Source organism: Amphiprion ocellaris, chromosome 10 (assembly GCF_022539595.1).
Source record: "Amphiprion ocellaris isolate individual 3 ecotype Okinawa chromosome 10, ASM2253959v1, whole genome shotgun sequence".
Lineage (NCBI taxonomy): Eukaryota > Metazoa > Chordata > Actinopteri > Pomacentridae > Amphiprion > Amphiprion ocellaris.
This window is the reverse complement of record NC_072775.1, coordinates 2,728,067-2,754,967: the sequence shown is the minus strand read 5'-3', so window position 1 is coordinate 2,754,967 and position 26,901 is coordinate 2,728,067. Positions and strand designations below refer to the sequence as shown.

The window sequence follows — 26,901 nt, the reverse complement described above, 5'->3', positions numbered from 1 at the left end:
TCATTTCCTTCAAACTTAAGTCGAAAGCATATCCCAGAAAGGCTGACAGAAGGTGTTACTAATTACAAAGGAAAAAGAAAAAGTGTTAATTGCTGCCACTGTTCAGCAGCTGCTTGTTAGAGTCACAGTTTCAAGGAGAATCAGCGATGTTATGGAAAGTTGTTGAAACAAATCTGAAACCGAGAGCTAAGAACTTAGTTTGGTAAGAAATCCAGCCTGAAGGTCACCTGGATTATTATTTATCTGTTGTCAAGCTGGTGAACAGTATAGAGGTTCAAACCCATGAAGAATTAAAATGAAGAATTTGGGCTCTTTCAAGGAATCTCCAGTGGATATTTATGTCTCTTCATGAACTGTTTTTCACTTTTCTGCTGTATTATATGATGAATTAAACTAAAATGTTCACATTTAGGAACTTAAGAGTTTCCAGGAAATTAGTTGGAAGTAACAGGACCTATTAAACAAAATGTTACGCATTTATATCACACCTAACCTCTTTCTAATCCTTTCCAACAGTTTGATTTCTGATCAAATATCTGCAATTCTGCATCAGCCTCAGCTACAATTGGCAAATTTTATATAGAATTAAACTGTGTTAATTCATCAAGCATTCAGTATTTCGTCTACAGTGTTCTAGTTGAATTAGTAGAAGGCTTTCACTATGGGATCCATCAACGAGAGCAAAAGCACTAAAAACAAGAGACAAAAAATAGACTGAAGTAAGTTTTTATTCCTACTGCAAAGCTGCCAAGTCTCTGAAGTCTCTTCATGCTCACAAACAGAGAAGCCGTCTTAACCCTTTGTGCAGAACATGGATTGAAAGATACCCATTTTCCATTGAATATGGATCACTTTTCACCCATGTTGTGCATCAAAGGGTTAATGAAATAAAATTAAAAAACTAGGTCAAAATATTTCAATACAAATTATGACTTACATATCCTGCTTTTTTGGAAAATACATGACTCCTAAAAATGACCAGAGGCCAGAGAGCAGATTAGGGAGGAAGAGGCGCAGTCGGCTTCAATCAGCGTCCAGTCCGCTCACGAACCCAATCATCATTCTTCATGGTCCAGTTCTGTAGGTGCACAGGAAGTCTACGATCTGCAGAGAGGCCTGCTGCTGACACGAGAGGAAAAGCTAATTAATCTGCCGCTGTTAATCTGCTGCGACATCAACAATGAGATCAGACGTTAGAAATGACTCCTGATGCTGGGAGCTACACACTGCTTTCACCCTCCTGTTGTCCTCATTTACAGAGACCAAAAGATATTGTTCCTTCGTCTGAAAAAAATCCAAAAATTCTGCAAAAAAAATCCCCAAATTTCTGAAAATTTGCAAAACCTTCAGGAAGAAAATTCCAATAATTCCTTAAAAGTTTCCCTTAAAAATTTTTTAAAAATCTGACAAATTTGGCAAGAAAATTCTTGTAAATATTTTCAAAAAATTAGTAAAAATCTTCAAAAAAAAGTGATTACATATATATCAGTAAAACTTCAAATATTTTCTTTAAGAACATTCACAAAAAAATCAACCAAAATCCAGTGAAATTCAATGGATTTTAGTTGATTTTTATGTGAATGTTCTTAGGAAACATTTTTAACTTTTTTTTCCCCAAAAAAATGTTTTCACATTTTCAAACTTTAAAACGGGTCAATTTTGACCCGCAGGACGACACAAGGGTTAGTGGCAGAAATGACATTAAATGTGAGATTTCAGAACAACTTTCTTTAAGTGAAACACACACTCCATGTCCCACTAGTGCAGATCTAAGAAGAGTGGTGTCTCCAGCATGTCTCATGAGCCTCACAGAGCTGCATTGTTTGTGATGTTTGTGATGTTTGTGTGGGCGGATGTTTGTGCTGCTCGCTGTCACTCATCACCAACCTGCTCTGTCAACTTCACAGGAATTTACAAGAACTTTTGCAGAGCATCTGTGTCCGTGTTTATCTCCATGTTTCATCTGCATAACGTGGACGCGGTGCGTGTCGTGCATGTGTTTCTGCGTCTGAGTCATTGCACCAGTTGGTGTACCCACATGCCAAGCTGGCTTGTCGTTGACACCCAGCACTCCTCCACACTGACGGCGTTTATTTCACACTAACAGCGCTCTGCTTCACTTTGCTCTGCACCATCCTCCGACTGCAGCAGAACGTCACACTGACCTCTCTACAAACAACAAGCAAATATCTAAAAACCACCACCGTCACAATCAGAGCAAAGCGAGGTCAAGAGCAGCCGGCGGTAGATGGAAATGTCAAGCGAGGCTGTTTTCCTTTAGTCATCCATCTGCAGATGATGTTTAGTTATTCTCCAGCATGTTTTCAGATGGATCTCTGTATGAGTCTTCAAATTGGAAACTGCTCTGCAGAATACCAATTTCACACACAATTACTTCCAGCACTGAGACTGCTGATGCTCCAGATGTCGGTAGATATTTATTAACCCTCGTGTCGTCCTAGGGGTCAAAATTGACCCATTTTAAAGTTTGAAAATGTGGAAAAATACATATTTTAACAGTGAAACTTCTGATGTCCACATTTTCAACATTTTTGGTGGAAAGAAAGAAATATTAAAAATGTTTCTTTAAGAACATTCACATAAAAATCAACCAAATTTTGCTGGATCTTGGTTGATTTTTTTGTGAATGTTCTTAAAGAAAATATTACAAGTTTTACTGATATATATGGAAGATTTGGAAGATTTTTATTCATTTTTTCAAAATATTTATCATTTTTATTTTTTTTTATTTTTTAAATTTTCATTTCTTGCCAAATTTGAGGATTTTAAAAAAAAATGTTAAGGGAAACTTTTAAGGAATTTTCTTCCCGAAGATTTTGCAAATTTTTATAAATTTAGGGAATTTTTTCTTACTGACTTTTGTTCAGAGAAAGAAACAATATTTTTTGGTTCCCGTAAATGAAGACAATAGGAGGGTTAAAAGAGGAATCAGAGTTTACCTCATTTCTGTAAATGTCAGTAAAAATCAAAAGTCAAAATGACTTCTTCAGTAAAGTTAGACAGCAGTTGTCAGGATGGTGTTATGTGGTTAAAGTTGGGGAATTATTATTAAATGAATAACACTGACTTTGATTGAAAGCAGCAAACTAACAGCTGATTCCTGTGTTAAGATGTTTTATTGACCCGTCCATCCACCCCGACATCATCCTGGATCTAAAACCTGATTTCATTCTTTGCTCCCGTTATATCATATTATGTATATTTACACAAATATTTCACATTTTGGTGCATTTGAAGCCGTTGGAGGACTGTTTCTAAATACATGCTAAATATTCTATCGATTTGCTGCTGAACCTCTGAGGGGTTTTGAGTTGTAAACTCTGTTAATAATTGTATTCAGTAATATTGTTTTTTTTTTATTTTGCAGAGCATCTATTTTCCATTCAGTGTGCCAACGCCTTTTTCTTAATCTTCTTTTTGCATCTGCACCTGATGTAATATCGCAAAGCCAGTCGGTTAAACTACCTCAGCTCAGTAGAGAACAATATGTAACATCAATCTGTATTTGTGCCTCCAATAAGCCGGCCGACAGTCATCTCACACTGCATTTACACGTATTTTAAATGTTTTTTTCTCTCAAATGTGAAGTCAGATGCTCAGTTTTCACACATCCGCTTGGTTTTTGGTGGGAGGTGAAAGAAAACAGGGCAGGTGATGAAGCACATAATGTATTGTTTGGAGGAGAGACAATCGCTTGTTTTGGATTTTAATAAATGTGTTGCATAATCTGCCAAGCGACTGGTTGGGGAGCAGCTCGGTGAAAAACTAATCTGCAGTCTTGACTTTCCCTCGATGCTCGGCGCCTGCATGACTGATGTGTTTCTGTGTCTCATTTAAATGATTCATTAACATTTGAATTTGAGCCCTCTCTGTCTGCTAATTATTGGAATTGAAATGAGGCGGCTCCTAACTGCAGAGTGCATTAGGCGTCTTGGTGGAAAACATTTTATGAATTGTTCCCTCAGATTGTTCCAAATCAGTGTTAGATTCAGTACCGTGATTAAATCATCCACTCATTCTGTATCTTTATTCAGACATTTGCATGCTTAGTGCTTAGTCCTTCATTTGCAGCCAGACAGATTTGTTTGGATTCTGGATTAAAGGATTAAACATCTGGTAAACATAGAAACACCGGTTAATGATTTATTATGAATTCTTTCAATTAAGCAATTAGAAATGTCAGCATTTAGCAGTCTAAGGATTCAAATAATTAGTTACAGGAGATGAATTAAAGCTGTACTGTTCAATATTCAGATAGTCAACGGGTCAGAACTGTTCCCCTCAGTTTCAGCTTTTTATTTACCTGTTGCTGATATGAACTTCTAGATCCTTAGAAAGAATTTTTTTCTGTCAGTAATATTTCCACCTTTTCCAGCCCCATACTGGCTTTTATGCACTGTGTTTGATTTTTTTTCTGTCCTTTGGTGATTTCACAACTTCTCAGCTTTATTTGCACATCATCAACATGTAAACTAATATTTCTTTTTCTGTGATTTTACTGGATATTATGTGGGAAAATCTGTGAAGTAATAATAAACAGTTGTCAAAGATTACAATAACTTTTATTTTTACAGTGTAAATAACTAAAGTCAGTCTCCATTTATTTAAAACATGATGCTTCAACTAACTAATTCACTGGTGTCTTCATTTACAGGCACCCAAAAATATTGTTTCCTTGTCTGAAAGAAATCCAAAAATTCAGCAAAAAAATTCCCCAAATTTCTGAAAATTTGCAAAACCTTCAGGAATAAAATTCCAATAATTCCTTAAAAGTTACACTGGATTTTGGTTGATTTTTATGTGAATGTTCTTAAGAAACATTTTTAACATTTCTTTTTTTCCACCAAGAAATGTTCAACGATTTCCCAAAAATGTTGAAAATGTGGACATCAGAAGTTTCACTGGGAAACATATTTTTTTCCACATTTTCAAACTTTAAAACGGGTCAATCTGACCCACAGGACGACATGAGGGTTAATGTGTAAATGTCTCCCTGCTCTTTTCCTCCTCTACACACATTCTTCAAACACCAGCCGTGACCTCTGAGAAATCATTAATTTTGGACTTTTGCCTTTAGGAGCATCAAATATGCAGACCCTGACATGCGTGTCTGTTCCTGCCTTCACCAGGCTGCTAAATCATGAGGATTAATGACTTTCTAGTGGAAACACTCGAGTCATTAGGAGGTAGTTGAGTGATGCAGATGGTCGAAGCTGAGGAGGATCATGATGGAAACTTGCAGCCAGTAGGCGTGCACTGCAAAGACTCCAAATCTTACCAAGTCTGTTTGTCTTATTTTTAGTCAGAATGTCTCATCCCACTTGATTTAAGATAAATTCACTTAACAAGAGACATTTCAGCAGATGGAGGGACTTGTTTTAAGACAATGCATCTTAAATATCTTGTTAAGTCAAACAATCTTGAAATTATCTTGTTTTGAGTTGAATTTTACAAGAAAACTCAAAATAAGTTTAACCCTCCTGTCTTCCTGCGGGTCAGAATTGACCCGTTTTAAAGTTTGAAAATGTGGGGAAAAATACATATTTTCACAGTGAAACTTCTGATGTCCACATTTTCAATATTTTTGGGAAATCTTTGAACATTTTTTGGTGGAAAAAAAGAAATGTTAAAAATGTTTCTTAAGAACATTCACATAATGACAAATGACCAAAATCCAGCAAAACTCGCTGGATTTTGGTTGATTTTTATGTAAGTTTTACTGATATATATGGAATCACTTTAGATATTTTTAGGATTTTTTTTGGAAGAGTTTTACTCATCTTTTGAAAATATTTAGAAGAATTTTCTTGCCAAATTTGGGGGATTTTTTTAAAATAAAACTTTTAAGGAATTATTGGACCCCAAACTTCTGAACGATAGTGTTCATGTTGTGTATGCTCTTGCTTTTGGACGTACGGTGGTGTTTTGCGAAAGTTTCAATTTAAAGACGCAAGCAGGTACAATATCTGAAAGCATTTGGCTAATATGGAGAGGAAAAGTGTAAGTAAGAGCATATAGTGAAACTAAAATCTGAACCTTTCTGTCTGCAGGCTGAAGAAGAAGAAACCGGAGATGCTGAAGGAACCACAGAAAGTAAGTTGATGGAATAATCAGTTTTCAGTTTGTTGAGAATGTCTAATCTGATGACCACTCGCTGAATTACTCCAACACCAAATGATGAAAACACATTGGAGAAAATGGAAAAATGCGGCAGAGTCTGTGATCTCCAGTCGCCTACAACAAAACAAGCTGGTCTCAAGGTCAACTAAAGCTCTCACAGAAAGCATTAACTGAAATAAGATTATTTGTCCACTCAATGTAGATTTCCTTAAAGTCTGATTATCACCTCATTCGTTGTCTGTGATCGTCCTTTATCAACTTTGTGTTCATTTAAACTCCATATAATCTTTGTTTTCTGTACATATTGTGATTTGAATGTGAAAAACCAAGCGCAGTGGCACACAGAGGGCTCACAGAACAACATGAACAAAGATTCTTTTCAGATTTCACATTCTGACCATTTATTTCAGCCACAATATGTCGCTGACTCATACGGCCTTTTCTTATACGCATCAGCACACATTGTCAAGGTTTTCTCTCTGACTACCATCATTATATTTCAGCTTTTTTATCTATTAACCCTCATGTCGTCCTGTGGGTCAAAATTGAACCGGTTTAAAGTTTGAAAACGTGGGGAAAAAAAAAATTTCACAGTGAAACGTCTGATGTCCACATTTTCAACATTTTTGGGAAATCTTTGAACATTTTTTGGTGGAAAAAAGGAAATGTTAAAAATGTTTCTTAAGAACATTCACAAAAAAATCAACCAAAATCCAGCAAATTTTGCTGGATTTTGGTTGATTTTTATGTGAATGTTCTTAAGAAAATATTAGAAGTTTTACTGATATATATATGGAATCACTTTAGATATTTTTAGAATTTTTTTTGGAAGATTTGTACTCATTTTTTGAAAATATTTACAAGAATTTTCTTGCCAAATTTGTGGGATTTTTTTTTAAATAAAGTTTTAAGGGAAACTTTTAAGGAATTATTGAAATTTTCTTCCTGAAGGTTTTGCAAATTTTCTGAAATTTGGGGAAATTTTTTTTGCTGATTTTTGGGATTTTTTTTCAGACAAGGAAACAATATTTTTTGGTGCCCGTAAATGAGGACAACAGGAGAATTAATTGATTTAAGGTAACATCACATATCTCCTGTGGTGGAATTAACACATCATGCCTCATTTTATTGTGATGCTCCATTGGATGCATTCTCAGATGCAACAAGGCTTTCAGATGGAAACATTGTCTCAGCAAAATAAGAAAATACTTCAACTTATGGAAAAAATGACATTTTTATTTTAATTTTCTCAAACAACAGTCCACACTCTCCCTCCCTCTATAAATCGGTAAATGCTGGCAAAATCCAGGCATTATTCTATCGTTTTTCATCATAGGCAAAAAAATGATGACGATATTGACCGATATTACATTTTTATGCCAATATCTGGCTGATATCGGAAATCCCTACTTTTAACCCACCCAAAGCATGATCCTTTCTAATGCTAACCAAGTAGTTTTGGTGCCCAAACTTAACCAGACAGACTCAAAACACACATGAACAGAGACAGAACTGGAAAGCAAAAGCCAAAACAGGATTTACATTTAATTAATGCTAGAATAATAAAGCTCCAAGACGGACCTGAAACTGGAGTCAGATAGTTTGCTCACTTACACCACCGCCAACCCTTCTAGTCACTAAATTTGATTTGTGTCTCTGTGAGTGTCATATTGAGGCTCAACTGCATTTTAATTGGGCTGATAATGACTTATCGAGCTACTAGAAGCTGGAGGATTTCCCTCCTGGCCCATATGTGGGAATGATTGGTGATGATAGCAGCCATTTATGGGTCCTGAGCAGCGAATCCTGACTTGAATCCTGGCAGAAGATTGACTTCTTCAAGTCATTCCCTGGCTGTCTTTTCCACTACCGCTTTCACATAACGGCATAATGACCCACCGTTTCTATATTACGAAAACACACCACGTGTCCCCGCCTTCCTTCTTCCATTCAGCCTTTCATCCAAACACAAACTGTTCTGTCAGTAAATGCCAAACGTCGTGTCGCTGCGATTCACCAGATGAATGAACTTCTCCCTGCAGCGCCCGTCTCTGTGTGCGTGTGTGTGTGTGTGTGTGCTTGTGTGCGTGCGTGCGTGCGTGTGTGTGTGTGTGTGTTTTATCAGCGTCGGTTTGCATCAACAGCCCTGATTGTTAATTTCGGGGGAGGATGTTCATTCACTGATATTTATCTCGTCTCGTCTAAAACGTTTCTGCAGCAGCAAAGAGGGCAACAAACCTCACGTGTTTTAGCCATGTTTTAGCTGTGTATTAGACGTGTTTTATGCCTGTTACTGGCAAATTTGCAGGAGCCGCATATGTAACATAAAATCCTGTGTGTCTGCAGTGAGACAGTCAAATCATACCTCTCTGGGTTTACATTCTGTCGTCCAAACCTGCTGTAAAAAAGGCTACAAGGATCAGATGCACAGATTGAGCCTTTGTCCTTTTTGCCTGCTGACCTGTTGCTCTGACTCAAACAAATTAGTGAATAAATGCATATTAATGTCATTATTACTGGTATAACTGTCATCACCGCTGCTATTATTGGTATAAAAATGTAGATGTGGCATTTAGTTTTTGTCAGTAATTGGCAAAAGAAGGTTTTAATTGGTCAATGGTGCAATAAAACTACACATTTAAACTGCTGGTTAACATGTTATGCTAAAATAATGAAACAATTCACAAGAACAAATGCAAACCTGCTGAAATGATCCAGTCTAGTTATGTAAAAGCTATCCAGAGGCTATGCTGCCGTCTCTTAAACCAAGCCATCTGTGTTTACTTTGTGATAAATAAGAAGGACGCAGCTTCTGTTTCTTCTAAACAAACTGCAGGTGCTGCTTTCTGGAAAAGAGGATTTCTAACTGGAAACATTGAGCAGGAAAAGTTAACACGATAAGTCAAACTGACGTGAATTAAGATGAAAAGTTGAGAGTCGCAGCTTTAACAACATCTGTCTTTTACAGAGTTTAGTCGTGTTATAGAGGGAAAACACAGATGGAGACGTAACATTAATTTCCATGTAGATTTGGAGATATGGTGCATGAATCAGATTGTGGTAACATGATGCTCCGTCTATATGCCTGAAACATCTCAGCTGACAACGTGCTGTAGTGTATGGAATCCCAGGAGTGCCATAATAAAAGATAAATCCATTTTTAAAAAAAAAGGAAATAGATTTGTAAATATAAAAAGGAATACATAAAAAAATTAATCTGTTAAAAATTGAGGAAATAAATGCGTAAGTATAAAAAGGAATAAATAAGAAATAAATCAGTTTAAAAATAAGTTAATAGATGTGTAAATATAAAGAGGAATAAATGAAAAAATAAATATTAAAAAATAAGGAAATAAATGTGTAAATATAAAGAGGAATAAATAAAAGAATAAAAAACAGATCTGTTAAAAAATAAGGAAATAAATGTGTAAATATAAAGAGGAATAAATAAAAGAATAAATAAAAGATAGATCTGTTAAAAAATTAGGAAATAAATGTGTAAATATAAAGATGAATACATAAAAGAATAAAGAAATTAAAAATAAGGAAATAAATGTGCAAAATTTACTTTTGTATTTGCTGATATTTTAATTCATTTATTTTTTATTTATTCATTTCTGTATTTAGAGATTTATTTCCTTATTTAACATTTTTTTAAATTCTTTTATTTATTCTTCTTTACCTTTACACATTTATTTCCTTTTTTTTTTTATTTATCTTTTGTTATGGCACTCCTGTGATTCCAGACTTTGCAGTTTCATTCCCAGTAAACCCCTGGAAGACCAGTAAAGAAAGGAGCCACTGACGGGATAGATAATATTCCTAATGCAGGTTTAGAACTAAATATCTTCCTTAACAAGCAAATTGGAATTGTTTATGGTTATAAAAGAGGAATTACGTTCATTTAAATTCATGCTAGATATGTTTTTAACTTGACCTGTTTTATTTCATCATTGTTATCATAGTCATTATTGCATCGTATTTAAATGAAATGATAAACTCAGATTAGAGCCCTTTTTATGCACCAAGCAGCACATTAACATGCCTGAAATTCCTTATTCCCCTGAGACAGCAAGACTGCACAAATAATATCAGTCATTTTATTATTTAGCAAACAGCTCGTAAACAGTCGGGCTGTAAAAGATGAAGGAATGTAAATCATTTCTCTGTGTGTGTGTTTGTTTGTATTACTCATGTTCTGAGGACATAAATCTCCTCATACATTACATTGTGGGGTCCACGGAACAGAAATCATTCAGTTTCGGAGGGAAGAAAGTTTCAAAGTAGCTCAAGGACTCATGCAAGTCAGTGGAAAGTCCTCTGATGGAACATGAACCTGTTGAGGTGTGTGTTTGTGCTTGTACTTCTAGCTTTGTGAGGATGTCCTAGTCGGTCCTCATGTTGGGACAAAAACCTTCCATAGGGAGTAAATCGGTCATAGATGTTGGAATCAGACATTACTGATGCAGAGAGCTCCACTTGCAAGTTAACAGGATCAGTTATTACTTCGCCAAGGAACGCTGCGGAGCGCAAAGTCATTTTTATATATTAAATGGACACATTCTATGCTGTGATTTCTGATCATCAATGACTAATAAACAAATGCTGCATTACTGACAATGCCATATGGAGGAAAGAGCAGCCTTGGAGGAGGACTGCTTTCTCCGAGTGATTTTCTTGTTTAGGTGTGTGATGTATGAAACTCTGGAAGTCTGAATCTGTGTTTTTGAGTTGGAGACGCACAACTGTGGTGTTAGCTGTTTATTTTACTCACAATGTGTCTTCAAGCACATAAAAAACCCACTATATGGGCATATTAACAAGTTGGAAAAACTAAATTTGGACCAGAGAAGGTCTTAGGTCAGCCATGGGTTCATGATGAGGCCATAAGTTGTGATAATTAAAAGTGTCTGCACTGATCTGCACCATGAGTTTAAATGTAATTTCCTTCTCCTTGACAGGTTATTGCACAGAACAGAAGAAGCCAAAGGTCATCTTCATGATGGGTACGTACATGCAGACCTTCAACACGCACACACAGTAACACACACACACACACACACACACACACACACACACCTCAGCCTGCCTCATTAAGAAGAGCTGAAAACACACAGGATGATAATGAGCAGCTGCTGAGTGTTCAACAGGCTGTTAGTTAAACTGGCCTCATTCATATTAATACTGACTCACAGCGCAGATAAAAGTCTGTGTTCAGGAGCGTTTCATGTCATCAGTATGAAACATTTATCATTATATGAAGATGATAACAGTGGTGGGAAATGTAAAACTGAAGAATGCACCGTTCTAGTTCTGCATTCAAAACTTCAACTACAAAACAAATTTTCAGATCGAGTTTCACAAAAACTATCGTGATATTTTAACGGTTCCTTTTTATCAGTACTCGAACGCATTTTACTGACTGCTGCCTCTAACGAATGTTTTCATTATTCTTTGCTTATTTTAATGATTAATTGTTTCAGCGTTTGGTGTTGAAAATGCTCTAGAAAATGACTCCAACTGATTGATTCTTGAAATAGTTGTAGACTATTTGAATAACTGTTTAGCAGTTTTAATCTAGTTTTTATTATCTAGAATTTGTCTTCTGCTGTATTTTTTCCCCCAAATTTTATTTATAGCTTCTTTTTTTTGCAGGACAGAAAGTGAGAGAAAAGAGAAACATTAAGATCCCAACTAAACAATAATCCCTGCCTCATAAAAAAGAAAACAAAAATCTATATTGCGGAGATGAGGATGAATACGTTTCTTTGCTTTAGAGAAAAATGGTCTGTTGGTATATGGTATAAACCAAAATTAGGAACTTATTGTCTTATAAAGGACAGATACGGGGTTGAACCTTATGTGAAGTAGAATTTAGGGAAAACACAGAGATCCCTATGTATCAGATACACTCAGGAACCATCAGCTTTAGAGACTGGGAGGTTTAAAGCTGCTCCTGAGAAGGACAGACTCTGTTTGCTGTTTAATTTAGGTGAAGGTGAGAATGAGGTTCATTTGATGTTTTACTGTCCTGCATATGAAGATATCAAGGGTACTTTTCAGTTAAAAGTCCTCTGTTTATGCTGATTTCTTTTGGTTGGATGACCATGAAAAACTAGAGTTCTGTTTTAGAAGAGGAACATTTTTCATGGCAGAATTTCTTTGCCAGGCCTGGATAGAAGGAAACATATTTAGTTTGAGAACTGAGCAACAGAATAGTGTTAGATAAGATAATCCTTTATTGCTCTCCACGGCAGGGGAAATTCACATATATTCATGTATATTAGTATACAGTTTATATCTTTTACTTGTGTTATTTTATTTTTATTTTATTGTATTTTTTTTATTTTTCTTATATATTTTAATTCTTATTTTTTTTTGGACGCTTAACACACTGAGACACTTCACACGAACATTTTAACCCTCTTTTTGTCCTCATTTACGGCACCAAAAAAAATATTGTCTCCTTGTCTGAAAAAAATCCCAAAAAATCTGCAAAAAATTTCCCCAAATTTCTGAAAATTTGCAAAATGTTCAGGAAGAAAATTCCAATAATTCCTTCAAAGTTTTATTTTTTTTTTTTTAAAAATTGGCAAGAAAATTCTTGTAAATATTTGAAAGAATGAGTAAAAATCTTCCAAAAAATCCTAAAAATATCTAACGTGATTCCATATATATCAGTAAAACTTCTAATATTTTCTTTAAAAACATTCACATAAAAATCAACCAAAATTCAGCGAATTTCACTGGATTTTGGTTGATTTTTATGTGAATGTTCTTAAGAAACATTTTTAACATTTCTTTTTTTCAACCAAAAAATGCTCAAAGATTTCCCAAAAATGTTGAAAATGTGGACATCAGAAGCTTCACTGGGAAAATTTTTTTTTTTTCCACATTTTCAAACTTTAAAACAGATGGATTTTGACCCACAGGACGACATGAGGGTCAAGAAATTTTGTACTTTGATTTCTTGTTATTTCTGTTTTACTACTAACCTCTGTGTAATTGTGTATATTCCACTAACCTTTGCTTATTGTGCAGTACTCTGGCAAAATATTTACCTCCATGGATGAATAAAGATCTTATCTCAGTGTCTTGTAAACCCATGAGGGTTGGGCACGCCTGTGTGCATGACACAAAAATAAAGAAATCAAGATAATCAAACATGTTCAGTACAAAAACCACAAAGAGGATCATTTGTGACAAAGATACCTCCTATTACTGTCATATTGAAGCTGATTATTTTGAGATATTTACCGTCTTTAGCAGGTTTGATGGTTTTAACGTCCCGTTTCCAAACAGCATTCAAGTCCGATGTCTCCCAGAGCAGAAAAACACCAACACTGGTCTTCCTTCTCACCTCTGGAGGAAGAAATTCCCTTATTTTTTTTTGTCTTCAGTTGGTATTGAGTGACAGTGCCGGGAGGCAGCATGGCTCTGTCTGCTAACTGAAGACAAGACAGGAAAAAATAAGGTTAATGAGAAAGTCTCCATTAACCACCACCAACTCTGCAGCCACGGAAAAACACTAAAGATACGGCCATTAAAAGATTATTTAATCAGCGCTCTGTCACACCCATGTGGGTTACATGTATTAGTGTTAAACCCCTTTTCATGTAAACTAATACGACAAATCCTCCCTGATCTCAGCCACCACCAGTTTGTCTGAATATTGGAGAAACAGGCGTCAAGCTTTTTCTCAGTAGATAATTGGAGAAAAATGTCACCTGCATGTTCACTGTAACAACTGTCACCAGGACTCCTGAACAGATTTTATCCCACGTAATGAGAGGAAGGCCAATCCGGCTCACATTTTATTCTGTTTACAACCAGTTGTGATGGTGGTGTCAGTACAATGCAACAGGAAGTGGGATTTGCCGGCAGCAGAAGGTGCGTTGGAGTTCAGATTTCATGTGTCATCATGTTTGTCTCTGCTGATAAGACTCGAGTGTGGCATCATTATGTTCTTTCTTTAAATTTAGTTCAATTCATTGTCCTCTGATCGCTGTCAAACCTTTAATCACCTGCTGCTGTGCCTGCAGGATGCTCGCAGCACCATGTAAAACAGGCGGCAGCTCTAGAAAAAGTCATGAATATGACCAGTCATAAGTGTAATGATAGATCTGAGTCACATCTCTTTGGTTGTTGAGGTTATTGTGAAAAAGAGCACCCTGACATTAAAATCACCTGGGGAGAATACATGGTAAGTAAGTAAAGTTTATTTCTTAAGCACTTCTCACAGATAAAAATCACAAAGTGCTTTACAATTAAATACTAGAAAATAAAAAAAACAATAAAATACATTAAATATAAAAATAAATACAATAAAATACATATACAAGACAAGAGGAAGAAATTGTCAACCAAATGCTTTCCTGAACAGCAGTGTCTTCAAGCCCTTCTTAAAAGAGTCCACAGATTCAGCAAAACAGAGAGACATTGGTAAGGCATTCCACAAAGTTGGGGCCACAAACTGAAATGATCGCTCTCCTCGAGTTCTTTAGTTAGTCTTAGGAACCTCAAGCAGATTCTGTCCAGCAGAACGAAGAGCACGACCAGGGGAGTAAGGAGTCAACATCTCCAATATATAATGAGGAGCCTGACCATGCAAGGCTCTGAAGGTGAGAACTAAAATCTTAAAATCAATCCTGAATTTCACAGGGAGTGATGTGTGATCTCTTTGAGGTTCTTGTCAAAAGTCTAGCTGCTGAGTTTTGGACTAATTGCAATTTTCTAAAGACAGTCTGATTCAGACAAGCAAAAACAGAATTACAATAGTCCAGCCGCGAAGATATAAATGCATGAATGACTGTTTCTAAGTCTTTCCTGCACAGCATTTTCCGAATTTTAGAAATGTTTCTTAGATGGTAAAAGCAATTTCTGACAACCTGTTTACAGTGTGTTTTAAAGGACATGGCCTGGTCAAACACAACCCCCAGGTTTCTGAGGCTGGGTTTGACAGTGAGGCCAAGTGAGCCAAGATGCTGCTTAATCAGTGCAATTTTATCATCAGGAGCAAAGATAAGTGTCTCTGTCTTATTTGAATTTATCTGCAAGCAGTTTGATGTAAGCCAGTCCTTGATAGCAGATACACACTCGAGAAACAATGTCAAACGGTGAAATTCAGACTCTTTAAAAGAACAATACAACTGGATGTCATCAGCATAGAAGTGATAGGACACATGTTTAAATCTGTCAATAATATGACCAAGAGGCAAAAGGTACAGTAGAAATAAAACGGGGCCCAAAACTGACCCCTGTGCAACACCACAGGACAAATCATGAACATCTGACATTATGTTGTTTATAGAAACACAAAATGTTCTGTCACGTATGTACGAGGAAAACCATTTGAGGACAGATCCAGAAAACCCCATCTCATTCTCGAGACGACTGATCAATATGCTGTGCTCCACAGTGTCGAAAGCAGAGGTTAAATCAAGAAGCACAAGTACAGTATAGCAACGAGAGTCTGCAGCCATTTTTACATCATTAGCAACTTTAACAAGAGCAGTTTCAGTGGAGTGAAGTTTTCGAAATCCAGACTGAAAAGAATCAAACAATTTGTGCTCTTCCATATAGGACGTCAATTGGCCTGCCACTACTTTTTCCAGAATTTTTGACACAAATGGAAGTTTTGAAATTGGCCTGTAGCTTTTAGGCTCTGAAGGGTCTAGGTGTGTCTTTTTCAGAGTGGGGTTTACCACAGCATGTTTAAAGTAACTGGGAACCAAGCCAGATTCAAAAGAAAGATTTATCACTTTTACAACCCAAGGACCAACGACATCAAAGATTTTCATAAAGAATGATGTAGGAATAATGTCAGCAGGGCTTGATGATATTTTCATTTTTCTCATTAACGCTTTTACATCCTGTAGGCAGACAGGTGTGAATGAAGACCAAGAACACACTGGGGCAAACTCAAAAGAGGACAAAGTGGTCTGGGGCATATTGATGTTGGCCCGGATATCCTCCAATTTGCTCACAAAAAACATCATAAAGTTATTGCAGTCCTCCTTGGAGTAAACAGGCACACGAGGTGCAGAGGGCACAACAAGATTGTCAATAGTGTCAAAAAGAACATTAGGGTTTTTCTTGTTAGAAGAAATCAGGTTGGAGAAATAAGTAGAACGAGACTGCTTTATCATTTCATTCAGCTCCAACCTTAAATCTTTCAGGTGAAGCCTGTGCTCCTCTAAGTTTGTGGATTTCCATTTCCTCTCAACTTTACGGCATTTTCTTCTAAAACTACAAATGGTATCGTTTATCCATGGACAAGGTTTTTTATATGAGCCTGAGATCGTTTTAACAGGTGCCACCATGTCCAAGACAGACAAGCAGTGTTTGTTGAAACCAGTTACAAATGATTCAACATGATCATAATCTGCAAAACAACTGGGATCAAAAGTAGCACAAAACTCAATACTTGTTGTTTCACTAAAGAAGCGTTTTTGAGAAACAACATTACAAAAATCAGGCTCTCTCTCAAAAGATAAATTAAAAGATACACAGCAGTGGTCACTGATTTGAACGTCTTCAACACAGAGCTGTTCAATGTTTAGCCCACTGGAGAACACCAGATCTAAAGTGTGGCCTTTTCTATGTGTGGCTCTTGAGACGTGCTGTACAAACTTAAAAGATTCCATGAGTGCTAGCAGCTCTGCTGCGAAGGGACATGATGAGTCATGGCACAAATGAAAGCCTCGAAAGCCTTCTTCAGGCCACTTCTGGGCAACGTAACTATCTGTAAGCACAACAGCCGCTTTATTATGAGCTCATGTACACATCCAGCAGTCACAGAGCAACAAATATGCAACAAAATTCATTTCCATGTTAGTGCAACTCCTGTAGCGGATCCGTACTGATTTAATTGTAAAGTTTAGGGATCAGAACAAGTTTTACTGCCACTGTAACTTCATAAAGTAACTACAAGGTCATTGCCCAATCTCACATTTTTAAAGAAAAGTGGTCCCAATCCACCTCTCCAGCAAGTTTTATAAACATTTTCTTCCTGAAGGTTTTGCAAATTTTCAGAAATTTGCGGAATTTTTTTTGCAGAATTTTTGGGGTTTTTTTTCAGACAAGGAAACAATATTTTTTGGTGCCCCTAAATGAGGACAACAGGAGGGTTAATTCATGTTCTCATGATCATAAAGAGCCTATTAGATGTTTTTTTAAGACCACTATGAGTGGCCCTCTTCATGAAATACAGCTGCCACTGCACTGTTGTGTCACGGTGCAGTGGTGAACCCAGGCTTAGAACACAGACTCACAGCTGGATCAGGCAGAAAAACTGAACGTTATTTTAATTCAAATTATGTATACCAAAAGAACTAAGGGGGAGTGAGTGAATGAAACTAAAGACAAAATCAAAGTGAAACTAAAGCCAGGAATAATCTAACTAAGGAACTCACTATGGGCTGGGAGGGGGGCGGACAGGCCACCGGATACTGGCAGTCCAGGCTTGTTCTCCGCTGGGTGGGCTAGCGACGGAGGGTGGTTGTGGCGGTCTTGGAGATCCAGAGGATGGGGCAGCGGGGACAGGCTGAGGCAGGCAGGGACGAGACGCCTCGTCCTCCAGAGGTGAGCGCAGGTTCTGAGTTTCTTGGCAGACAGGAGCGACTGGGAGCCCGGGCAGCATGACCAGCGGAGACTGCAGGAACAGGAGACAAGAATTAGTACACAGTTTGCAGGTGAACATGAACAAAATGTGCTGAGGCCAAACTAATAGCTTGGAGCTGAAGCAACTATCTGGCAGGGTGTGGAGTGTGGAGCCAGCTTTTATGGAGGGAGATGAGGAACAGGTGTGCTGCATCACGGCTGCCCAGAGTTTAACTGATGACGGTGATGATGGGTTATTGCAGCCAGCTGCTGCAGAGAGTGAGTGGAGGACAGGTGAGGAGGAGGAGGAGGAGGAGATCAGGAGGGAGCTGAGGCAGGGACTGAGGAGGGAGCCCTGACATATTGTTGGAAAACTAAATGACACAAAATTGTGTCAGTTTCTGAGATCCTCATGTTAAAATGTTTAATCAGAAATCTTCCATGTGATAGTTTTTAGTCTAATATAATATGAACCCACTCATTTGGTTTCATTTTTTGGATTTTTAAGAGCTCTTTCAAAGCCCCAGTTGCATCGCACTTTGCAGCAAGGAACACGGGCAAGGACTGAATCTGCAAAGTGAATACTGCTAGTCAGGATATTTCCATATGGTAGCCATTCACGCATGAACACTCAGTATAATGGAGAAGTTAACAGTTTTTGTCCAGTACCTATAAAGTGAATCTTGCCTGTACGGTGAGTTTTGTGTCACCTCTAAGGACCAGGTTTCCTACTCTCCTCGTCAGCCGACTGGAGTTTTATTGACACAGCACGATGACTCTTTGCTTCTAAATAAATAATGTTCCTGTCCTCTCGCCAACCTTGTCTCCTCCACTTGCTCTTTTATCAACCGTCCTCACTGATGCTGCAGCTTCAGGGGAGGTTATCTGTCAGACTCTGGTCTCTTATCAGGTGAAGAACAGCTCAGAGTCAGTTACAAGACACCTATTTAACTTCTGAAAATTACTGTCAGAGGATCATCAGGGTGTCGGGGGACAGATCTTAGATGATTAAATTCTTAAGTCAGAGTCTGAGGAGAAAACAAAAGCGCTAAATGTTTGTAAATGTACAGCACCAATAAGAAGTATTCAGCCTCTCTGGAAATGTTCCCTTTTTACTGCTGTTCAACATTAAATCATGGTCAGTTTAATTTGGCTTTGCTGACAAGAATTTACTAAAAGCATAATCCAGGGGAGAAGTCAAGGAAACGTCCAAGTTACTGAACATGCCTTGGAGTACAGTTACATCCATCATCAAGACCTGGAAGTATGGCACATGAAATAGACTAGTGAGGGAGGCCCCCAAGACACCTATGACTCCTCTGAAGGAGTTCTAACCTTCATCAGTGCAGATGAAAGCCTGTTTATACAACTATTGGCCAGGTCCTTCATCAATCAAAGTTTTGGCAAAGAGAAAGCCACTTTTTAAAACATGTTAAATCACAACTCGAGATCACCAGAAGCAGTGTTGCCGGGTCTGCTTATTTTAAATGACTGTGGGCTTGTTTTTCTGTGAAGTCGCTTGCAAATCTCATCAGTCGTGGGTTGCACATTCTTGGGTTTGTTTTCTAAAGTGCAGTTGCTTATTTATTTTTGCTTATGTATAATGCATGTGTCTTTTATTTTAATCAGAGTTTAAACATTTAAGATATTCAGAATTTTTACGTTGACTGCATTTACTGTCAATTTGCTGCAAACAAAAATTAATTTATATATTTATTCTGTTATCAAGACGCCTCTCATTTACACAATGTGGCAGTTCAGCTGTTGGGCTTTTTTAGGCTCGTTTCCATAGAGATGGTTGCTTGTTTCAATCGTGAGATCTGGCAACACTGACCAGAAGGTATGTGGGACACTCTGAAGTCAAATGAAAGAAGGTTCTTTAGTCTGATGAGGCCAAAATTAATGTTTTTGGTCATCAGACTAGACACTGTATTTGGCAAACACCAAACACTTCACATCATCACAAACACACCATCCCCACTATGAAGCATGGTGGTGGCAGCATCATGATGTGAAGCATGGTGATGGCAGCATCATGATGTGAAGCATGGTGGTGGCAGCATCATGATGTGAAGCACGGTGGTGGCAGCATCATGATGTGAAGCATGGTGATGGCAGCATCATGATGTGAAGCATGGTGGTGGCAGCATCATGATGTGAAGCACGGTGGTGGCAGCATCATGATGTGAAGCATGGTGGTGGCAGCATCATGATGTGAAGCACGGTGGTGGCAGCATCATGATGTGAAGCATGGTGATGGCAGCATCATGATGTGAAGCATGGTGGTGGCAGCATCATGATGTGAAGCATGGTGATGGCAGCATCAGGATGTGAAGCACGGCGGTGGCAGCATCATGATGTGAAGCACGGTGGTGGCAGCATCATGATGTGAAGCACGGTGGTGGTAGTATCATGTGAAGCACGGTGGTGGCAGCATCATGATGTGAAGCATGGAGGTGGCAGCATCATGATGTGAAGCATGGCAGTGGCAGCATCATGATGTGAAGCACGGTGGTGGCAGCATCATGATGTGAAGCACGGTGGTGGCAGCATCATGATATGAAACGTGGTGGCAACATCATGATGTGAAGCACGGTGGTGGCAGCATCATGATGTGAAGCACGGTGGTGGTAGTATCATGATGTGAAGCATGGTGGTGGCAGCATCATGATGTGAAGCACGGTGGTGGCAGCATCATGATGTGAAGCACGGCGGTGGCAGCATCATGATGTGAAGCATGGTGTGGCAGCATCATGATGTGAAGCACGGCGGTGGCAGCATCATGATGTGAAGCACGGCGGTGGCAGCATCATGATGTGAAGCACGGCGGTGGCAGCATCATGATGTGAATCATGGTGGTGGTAGTATCATGATGTGAAGCACGGTGGTGGCAGCATCATGATGTGAAGCATGGTGGTGGTAGTATCATGATGTGAAGCACGGTGGTGGCAACATCATGATGTGAAGCACGGTGGTGGCAGCATCATGATGTGAAGCATGGAGGTGGCAGCATCATGATGTGAAGCATGGCGGTGGCAGCATCATGATGTGAAGCACAGTGGTGGCAGCATCATGATGTGAAGCACGGTGGTGGCAGCATCGTGATATGAAACATGGTGGTGGCAACATCATGATGTGAAGCATGGTGGTGGTAGTATCATGATGTGAAGCACGGTGGTGGCAACATCATGATGTGAAGCATGGTGGTGGTAGTATCATGATGTGAAGCACGGTGGTGGCAGCATCATGATGTGAAGCATGGTGGTGGTAGTATCATGATGTGAAGCACGGTGGTGGCAACATCATGATGTGAAGCACGGTGGTGGCAGCATCATGATGTGAAGCATGGAGGTGGCAGCATCATGATGTGAAGCATGGCGGTGGCAGCATCATGATGTGAAGCACAGTGGTGGCAGCATCATGATGTGAAGCACGGTGGTGGCAGCATCGTGATATGAAACATGGTGGTGGCAACATCATGATGTGAAGCATGGTGGTGGTAGTATCATGATGTGAAGCACGGTGGTGGCAACATCATGATGTGAAGCGTGGTGGTAGTATCATGATGTGAAGCATGGTGGTGGCAGCATCATGATGTGGGAATGTAAACTTCTTTTTTGCATGTTAACGAGCATGAAACAGTTTCTAAACAAAACACAGGCAGTATTACAGCAAGTAAATGAATTTAAAATGTCAGTTGTGAATTGTGTTGACACCTCATTTTAAAGTTGATAAAACCCAACTGCTTGTTCACTGAAGTTCTCAAACTACTTCAATTAAAAGTTGGTCGAGAGAAGTTTCAGCTAATATAAAGTGGGTTCGGCCATCCAGCATCTTTATAAAACTGGAGGAAATGTTCGAGTAGTGTTCTGCCTCAGTAAGGAAAATGCTAATGTGAGGTTTTTACTTGCCATTTTCTCTCCATTTCTGTCTTCTCTCTACATCATGCTGAGCTCTCTCACCTCCGTCTCATTTTATTTCCCATCTCTGCAGAAAATTACCCCTTTTACCCTCGTAATCAGTCTTACATTTAAATAATGAAAATCCTGCTGCTGGTGCGTGAGGCAACAATGGTAATTTAGCACTGAGTGGTCCTGACTGGAAAACTTTTTTTTTTTTTTGGTTTTTCGGTTCAAGGATGCAATTAACCAGCAGTTACAGACATGTGGAGGACTCGGTGCTATTTTCTCCACACTGAGTTGATTATTCAGTTATTCACTGAAAATTACCTGATATCTCAGATAATCATTTAATTGACTTGTGAAATTTAGCAAATAAAAATGGAAATAAGGCCTCCAGTGTCCATTTTATAGACAAAACCAGACTCTGAGTGGACAGTGACGGTAGCAGTTCTGGAAGGTCCCAGCACTTATTAACCATCTTACTTTAGTCTGCAAGCTTTTAAAGCATGTTGCCATTTGTTTCCCAGGTTCAGTGATTAATTAAAATGAAAAATTACCTGACGATAGCTAGATCTTCAGAGGGGACATTAGTGTTTGTGCAAAATGTCAAAGCAATCCATCCAACAGACATTTCTCTAAAAGCAGCAAAATGTCAGTCTCCTGGTGACTTTAGAGGAGATAATAACAATAACAGCACGCTTTATCAAGATATATAATATGGAAACACAACAGTGCCATAATAAAAGATAAACCTGTTTTTTTAATGAAATAACTGTGTAAATATAAAGATGAATAAATAAAATAATTAATTAAAAAATATGGAAATAAAAAAGTAAAGGTTGTCTTTGATTTTCCCTTTGTTTTTACCTTTTGGACTGAGCTGTCAATCAAATAGTTTTGGGCGGGGCTTTCTGTCCAGGTGAGCAGTCAATACCTGACAAAAATATAAAACGAGACAAAATATTACAAAAACGAGACACAAAGCAACAAAAAAAAATGGACAAATGACACATCGAGACAAAAAAGACACAAAATGACAAAAATAAGACAAAAATCACAAGCAAGACGAAAAGGAAACACAAAACGACAAAAGCGAGAAACACAACAGCAAAAACATGAGAAAAACAAAAATCTGTCAAAAATCATGATAAAAAATAGATAAAATATAAAAATGAGGCACAAAACGACAGAAGAACAATGAACAATCTAATATTTTACTTTATGATCAAAACAACTTGTCATGGTCTAGAAATTATTTTAAATTTATAGTTTTACTAATTTACAATCTGCAGTTAATGTCTTCTCTGGAATTTTTACGCTTTGAGGGCCGGATTGAACCCTCTGGAGGACCGGTTTTGGCCCATGGGCCTCATTTTGGACACCCCTCGTTTAACCCTCCTGTTGTCCTCATTTACAGGCACCAAAAATATTGTTTCCTTGTCTGAAAAAAATCCAAAAATTCTGCAAAAAAATCCCCAAATTTCTGAAAATTTGCAAAACCTTCAGGAAGAAAATTCCAATAATTCCTTAAAAGTTTCCCTTAAAAATTTTATTTGAAAAAAAAAAAAAAGTTTGGCAAAAAAATTCTTCTTCATTTTCAAAAAATTAGTAAAAATCTTCCAAAAAATCCTAAAAATATCTAAAGTGATTCCATATATATCAGTAAAACTTCTAATGTTTTCTTGAAGAACATTCACATAAAAATCTACCAAAATCCAGCGAATTTTGCTGGATTTTGGTTGATTTTTTTTGTGTATGTTCTTAACAGACATTTTTAACATTTCTTTTTTTCCACCAAAAAATGTTCAAAGATTTCCCAAAAATGTTAAAATGTGGACACCAGAAGTTTCACTGTGAAAATCTATTTTTTTCTCACATTATCAAACTTTAAAATGGGTCAGTTTTGACCCGCAGGACGACACTGGGGTTAAGAAGCCACACTCAGAGCATACAGTGCAGAATCTGCAGCTACTCATGCTGCTATCAGGTATCTGCCGGGTTTTTCAACCACAAAGCATGTCGTAACGCTGTCGTAAAGCCAAAAGAACTGCTGCGATACTGATACATTTTTTATGTCCTTACTTTCATCAAGTTCAGATTGCCAAAGCGTTGAAAATTACGCCTGCTAATGTTAGTAATAAGTCAAATGCACTGATTTTTTTTTTGCAAACGCTCGGACAAAAGTAACTCAGACAGAAAATACGAGCACAAATAAGACTCTCAGACAATCAGATTCAGTTCATCTAAATTTCTGATGGGCTCAGTGAGGAGAAACTGGCTCTACTCACAGATCCAGTTAGTGCAGAGCAGACTAACTGGAAGAGTCACTAACAAGCCTCTGAGGGTTTTCTGGGTCATTATTTGACTTTCTGGCGGAGGTGTCAGGCAGCAGAGGAATATTTCCAGAGAGGAGGCATGCAGCAGGTTGAGGCTGCTGAAATGAATGAAATCAGTGCTTCTGTGCTGAATGTGGAATGAATGAATCGTGGATTTGTTACAAACCTTTGCGACTTTACCGTCATTCCTGTGCAAGTCATATCAGCCTGTACAGAAATGGGAATGTTTGTTTTTGAATGCGAGAGGAGGCCAAGGAGAACGTTGATGAATATGAAACCACGTCTGGAGTTCTTTACTGTCCTCAAGGCTGCTGTTGATAAATGGCCGCTGCTCACAGCTTCATGGCCACGTAATACAGTTAACCTGAGATAATACCTGCAAGCAGCACAGCAGTTTCACAGACGCTGATATTACATTCATAATGTGAAAAATGAAACCAGCTAAAAAGTAATTACTAAAAAAGATATCTGCTTTATGTTTTTCTATCTGTATGACTTTATGTGTGAGGGTTCTCCATCTTTGTACCAGTTTATCATTTATTTAGGACTGTTTGAAGGCTGCAACTTTTATTTTTTATTAGCAATTATTCTGCGAGAGAATTTGAGATAAATGATCCAGAAAAATGTCCCAACAAAACACTCCTCCTCACGACTCCCACATACTAAAGTGACGCCTTCACATTTCTTCATTTGTCCAAAACTCAAAGATAACTCATTTAAATTTCATGTGAGTTAAAAGCTAAATCTTAACAATGAAGAAGGAAGATCCAGTAGAGTCTGATCTTGTATTGTCTCTCACTTTATTTCATTTTAATGGTCTGATTGTCCTGTTTCTGCTCTTGAAATGCTTTACACGCACGTCGATTAACATTTTTGGCTTTGAAATTCACTTTCTAATTAAACCGGACTTGATTTTTGCCTGAAAAGTTCAATCATTCAATCTCTTCAGCTCTTCTAAATTTATTTTCACACATTTTTTGAAACGACATGCTGCATTCACGTCCACGTGCAGTTCGACGTTTAAGTGTAGGTTCAGTTTTGCTCCTAAAAATGAACCAAACCTTGAAATATTCTTGTGAACGTGATCAGAACATATTTTTACCGTGAAATTCTTGATGTCCACATTTTCAATATTTTGTCACATTTTGGTGGAAAAAAAGAAATAAATAAAATAATGTTTCTTTAAGAACATTCACATAAAAATCAACCAAAATCCAGTGAATTTCACTGGATTTTGGTTGATTTTTTTGTGAATGTTCTTAAAATATCAGAAGTTTTACTAATATATATGGAATCACTTTAGATACTTTTAGGATTTTTTTTGGGAAGATTTTTACTCATTTTTTGAAAATATTTACAAGAATTTTCTTGACAAATTTGGGGGATTTTTTTTTTTTTTTTTTTAAATAAAACTTTGAAGAAAAACTTTTAAGGAATTATTGGAATTTTCTTACTGAAGGTTTTGCAAATTTTCTGAAATTTGGGGAATTTTTTTGCTGAATTTTTGGATTTTTTCAGACAAGGAAACAATATTTTTTGGTGCCCATAAATGAGGACAACACGAGGGTTATCACCCACATATAGACCCTCTCATGTTCACCTTCCATCTCCCGATTCTTCCTCCGTCTTGCCCTTCGGTTTCCTTCATGGTCTCCTCTCTGTCAGCAGATTGTTCCTTCATAGACTGATCCCCCCTCTATCTGTGTCTCCAGGTGGTCCGGGCTCAGGTAAGGCCGTCCAGTGTGAGCGGATGGAGGAGAGGTTCGGCCTTCGTCGCGTCACTCTGGCCGAGCTGCTGTGCAACGAGCTGCAGTCTCACAGCGACAGAGGGCGCCACCTGCAGGACATCCTGGAGAGAGGAGAGCAGCTGCCTGAGGTCAGTGAGGGTCCATGTGAGTGAACGGAGACCTTAAAGGTCCAGTGTGGAGGATTTAGCGGCCTGTAGTGGGGACGCTAGCACCTGAATGCCCCTCGCTGCAGCTTCCCCTTCCAAGCATGTAGGACAGGGGTGTCAAACGCATTTTAGTTCTGGGACCAACTGGGGGCCAGTTCTTCAGCCCAGTTTGATCTCCAGTGGACCGTAGCAGTAAAATCAGAACATAATAACTGAGAAATAACCACAACTCCAATGTTTTCCTTTGTTTTAGTGCAAAAAAATACGTTCTGAAAATGTTCACATTTTAGGGATTGTCTTTTTACAAAACATCGTGAACAACCTGAAATTTCTCAAGAAAAATAAGTGCAGCTTAAGAACACGCAGGACGACGCGAGCGTTAAGAAAACAGCACACCTTTCACTAGAGATGCTTTCTAGTGTCACTCCTTCATTCCATTTCACACAGTTATCCACAATTCTTTTATCTTCTATCATTTATTACTGTCTGCCAGATCCCTTGATTCAACCGCCTTTTGTTCTTTGTTGTATTACATTCTGTTACTGGTTAGCAACCAAATTAACCACTATTCTCCCTTACATTTACATACAACCTCATCCCTACTCTCTGACCATCCCTATAAATTGTGGACTTTCCAAATGCTCTGGGTGGGTTTACCTTCACAGACTCCTGCTCTGTGTTGTTAGAATACCAATAAACACCAAACTACAGCAAACTTCCAAGGACTAAGGGTGAAATTTCTTCAACAAACTCTACTGAAGGCAGTAAATGTTGCAAACTTTCAACTGTTTCCCTAAAGAGCCAGGCAGACCTGCCTTCTTTCATGATCCCAATCATTCATTCATTCTGGATGTAAACTCCCAATAAATTGAGGTATGAAGTCCTCATTTACAGTAAAATCTTCATCAAAGCTTGATATTTTCAAGATATAGGTTGTGCAGGTTGTCGTTGCTGTTTCCTGCAACAAAATGGATTTTAAAAACGGTAACAGATAGTGGAGAGACAAAGCGGACAGTGCAGGATTCTA

General features: G+C 38.0%; 1 protein-coding gene and 1 long non-coding RNA gene across 2 annotated transcripts in view; one reads left to right on the top strand and one right to left on the bottom strand.

The window, feature by feature from the left end:
* The window catches only part of ak5 (adenylate kinase 5), a 107,256-nt gene that overhangs the window by 67,975 nt on the left and 12,380 nt on the right, over window positions 1-26,901 (top strand). The window contains exons 9-11 of the mRNA XM_023291208.3: window positions 6,072-6,114; window positions 11,103-11,147; window positions 25,693-25,856. Coding sequence (XP_023146976.1) covers window positions 6,072-6,114; window positions 11,103-11,147; window positions 25,693-25,856 — 252 coding nt within the window. The remainder of the gene's footprint in view (window positions 1-6,071; window positions 6,115-11,102; window positions 11,148-25,692; window positions 25,857-26,901) is intronic.
* LOC118471703 (uncharacterized) lies at window positions 711-25,719 on the bottom strand. The gene is made up of 6 exons (XR_004849050.2): window positions 25,581-25,719; window positions 22,512-22,578; window positions 17,556-17,794; window positions 13,399-13,589; window positions 13,203-13,263; window positions 711-1,119 (listed from the first exon to the last, which is right to left on the bottom strand). It is a non-coding gene; the product is annotated as an uncharacterized LOC118471703 (long non-coding RNA).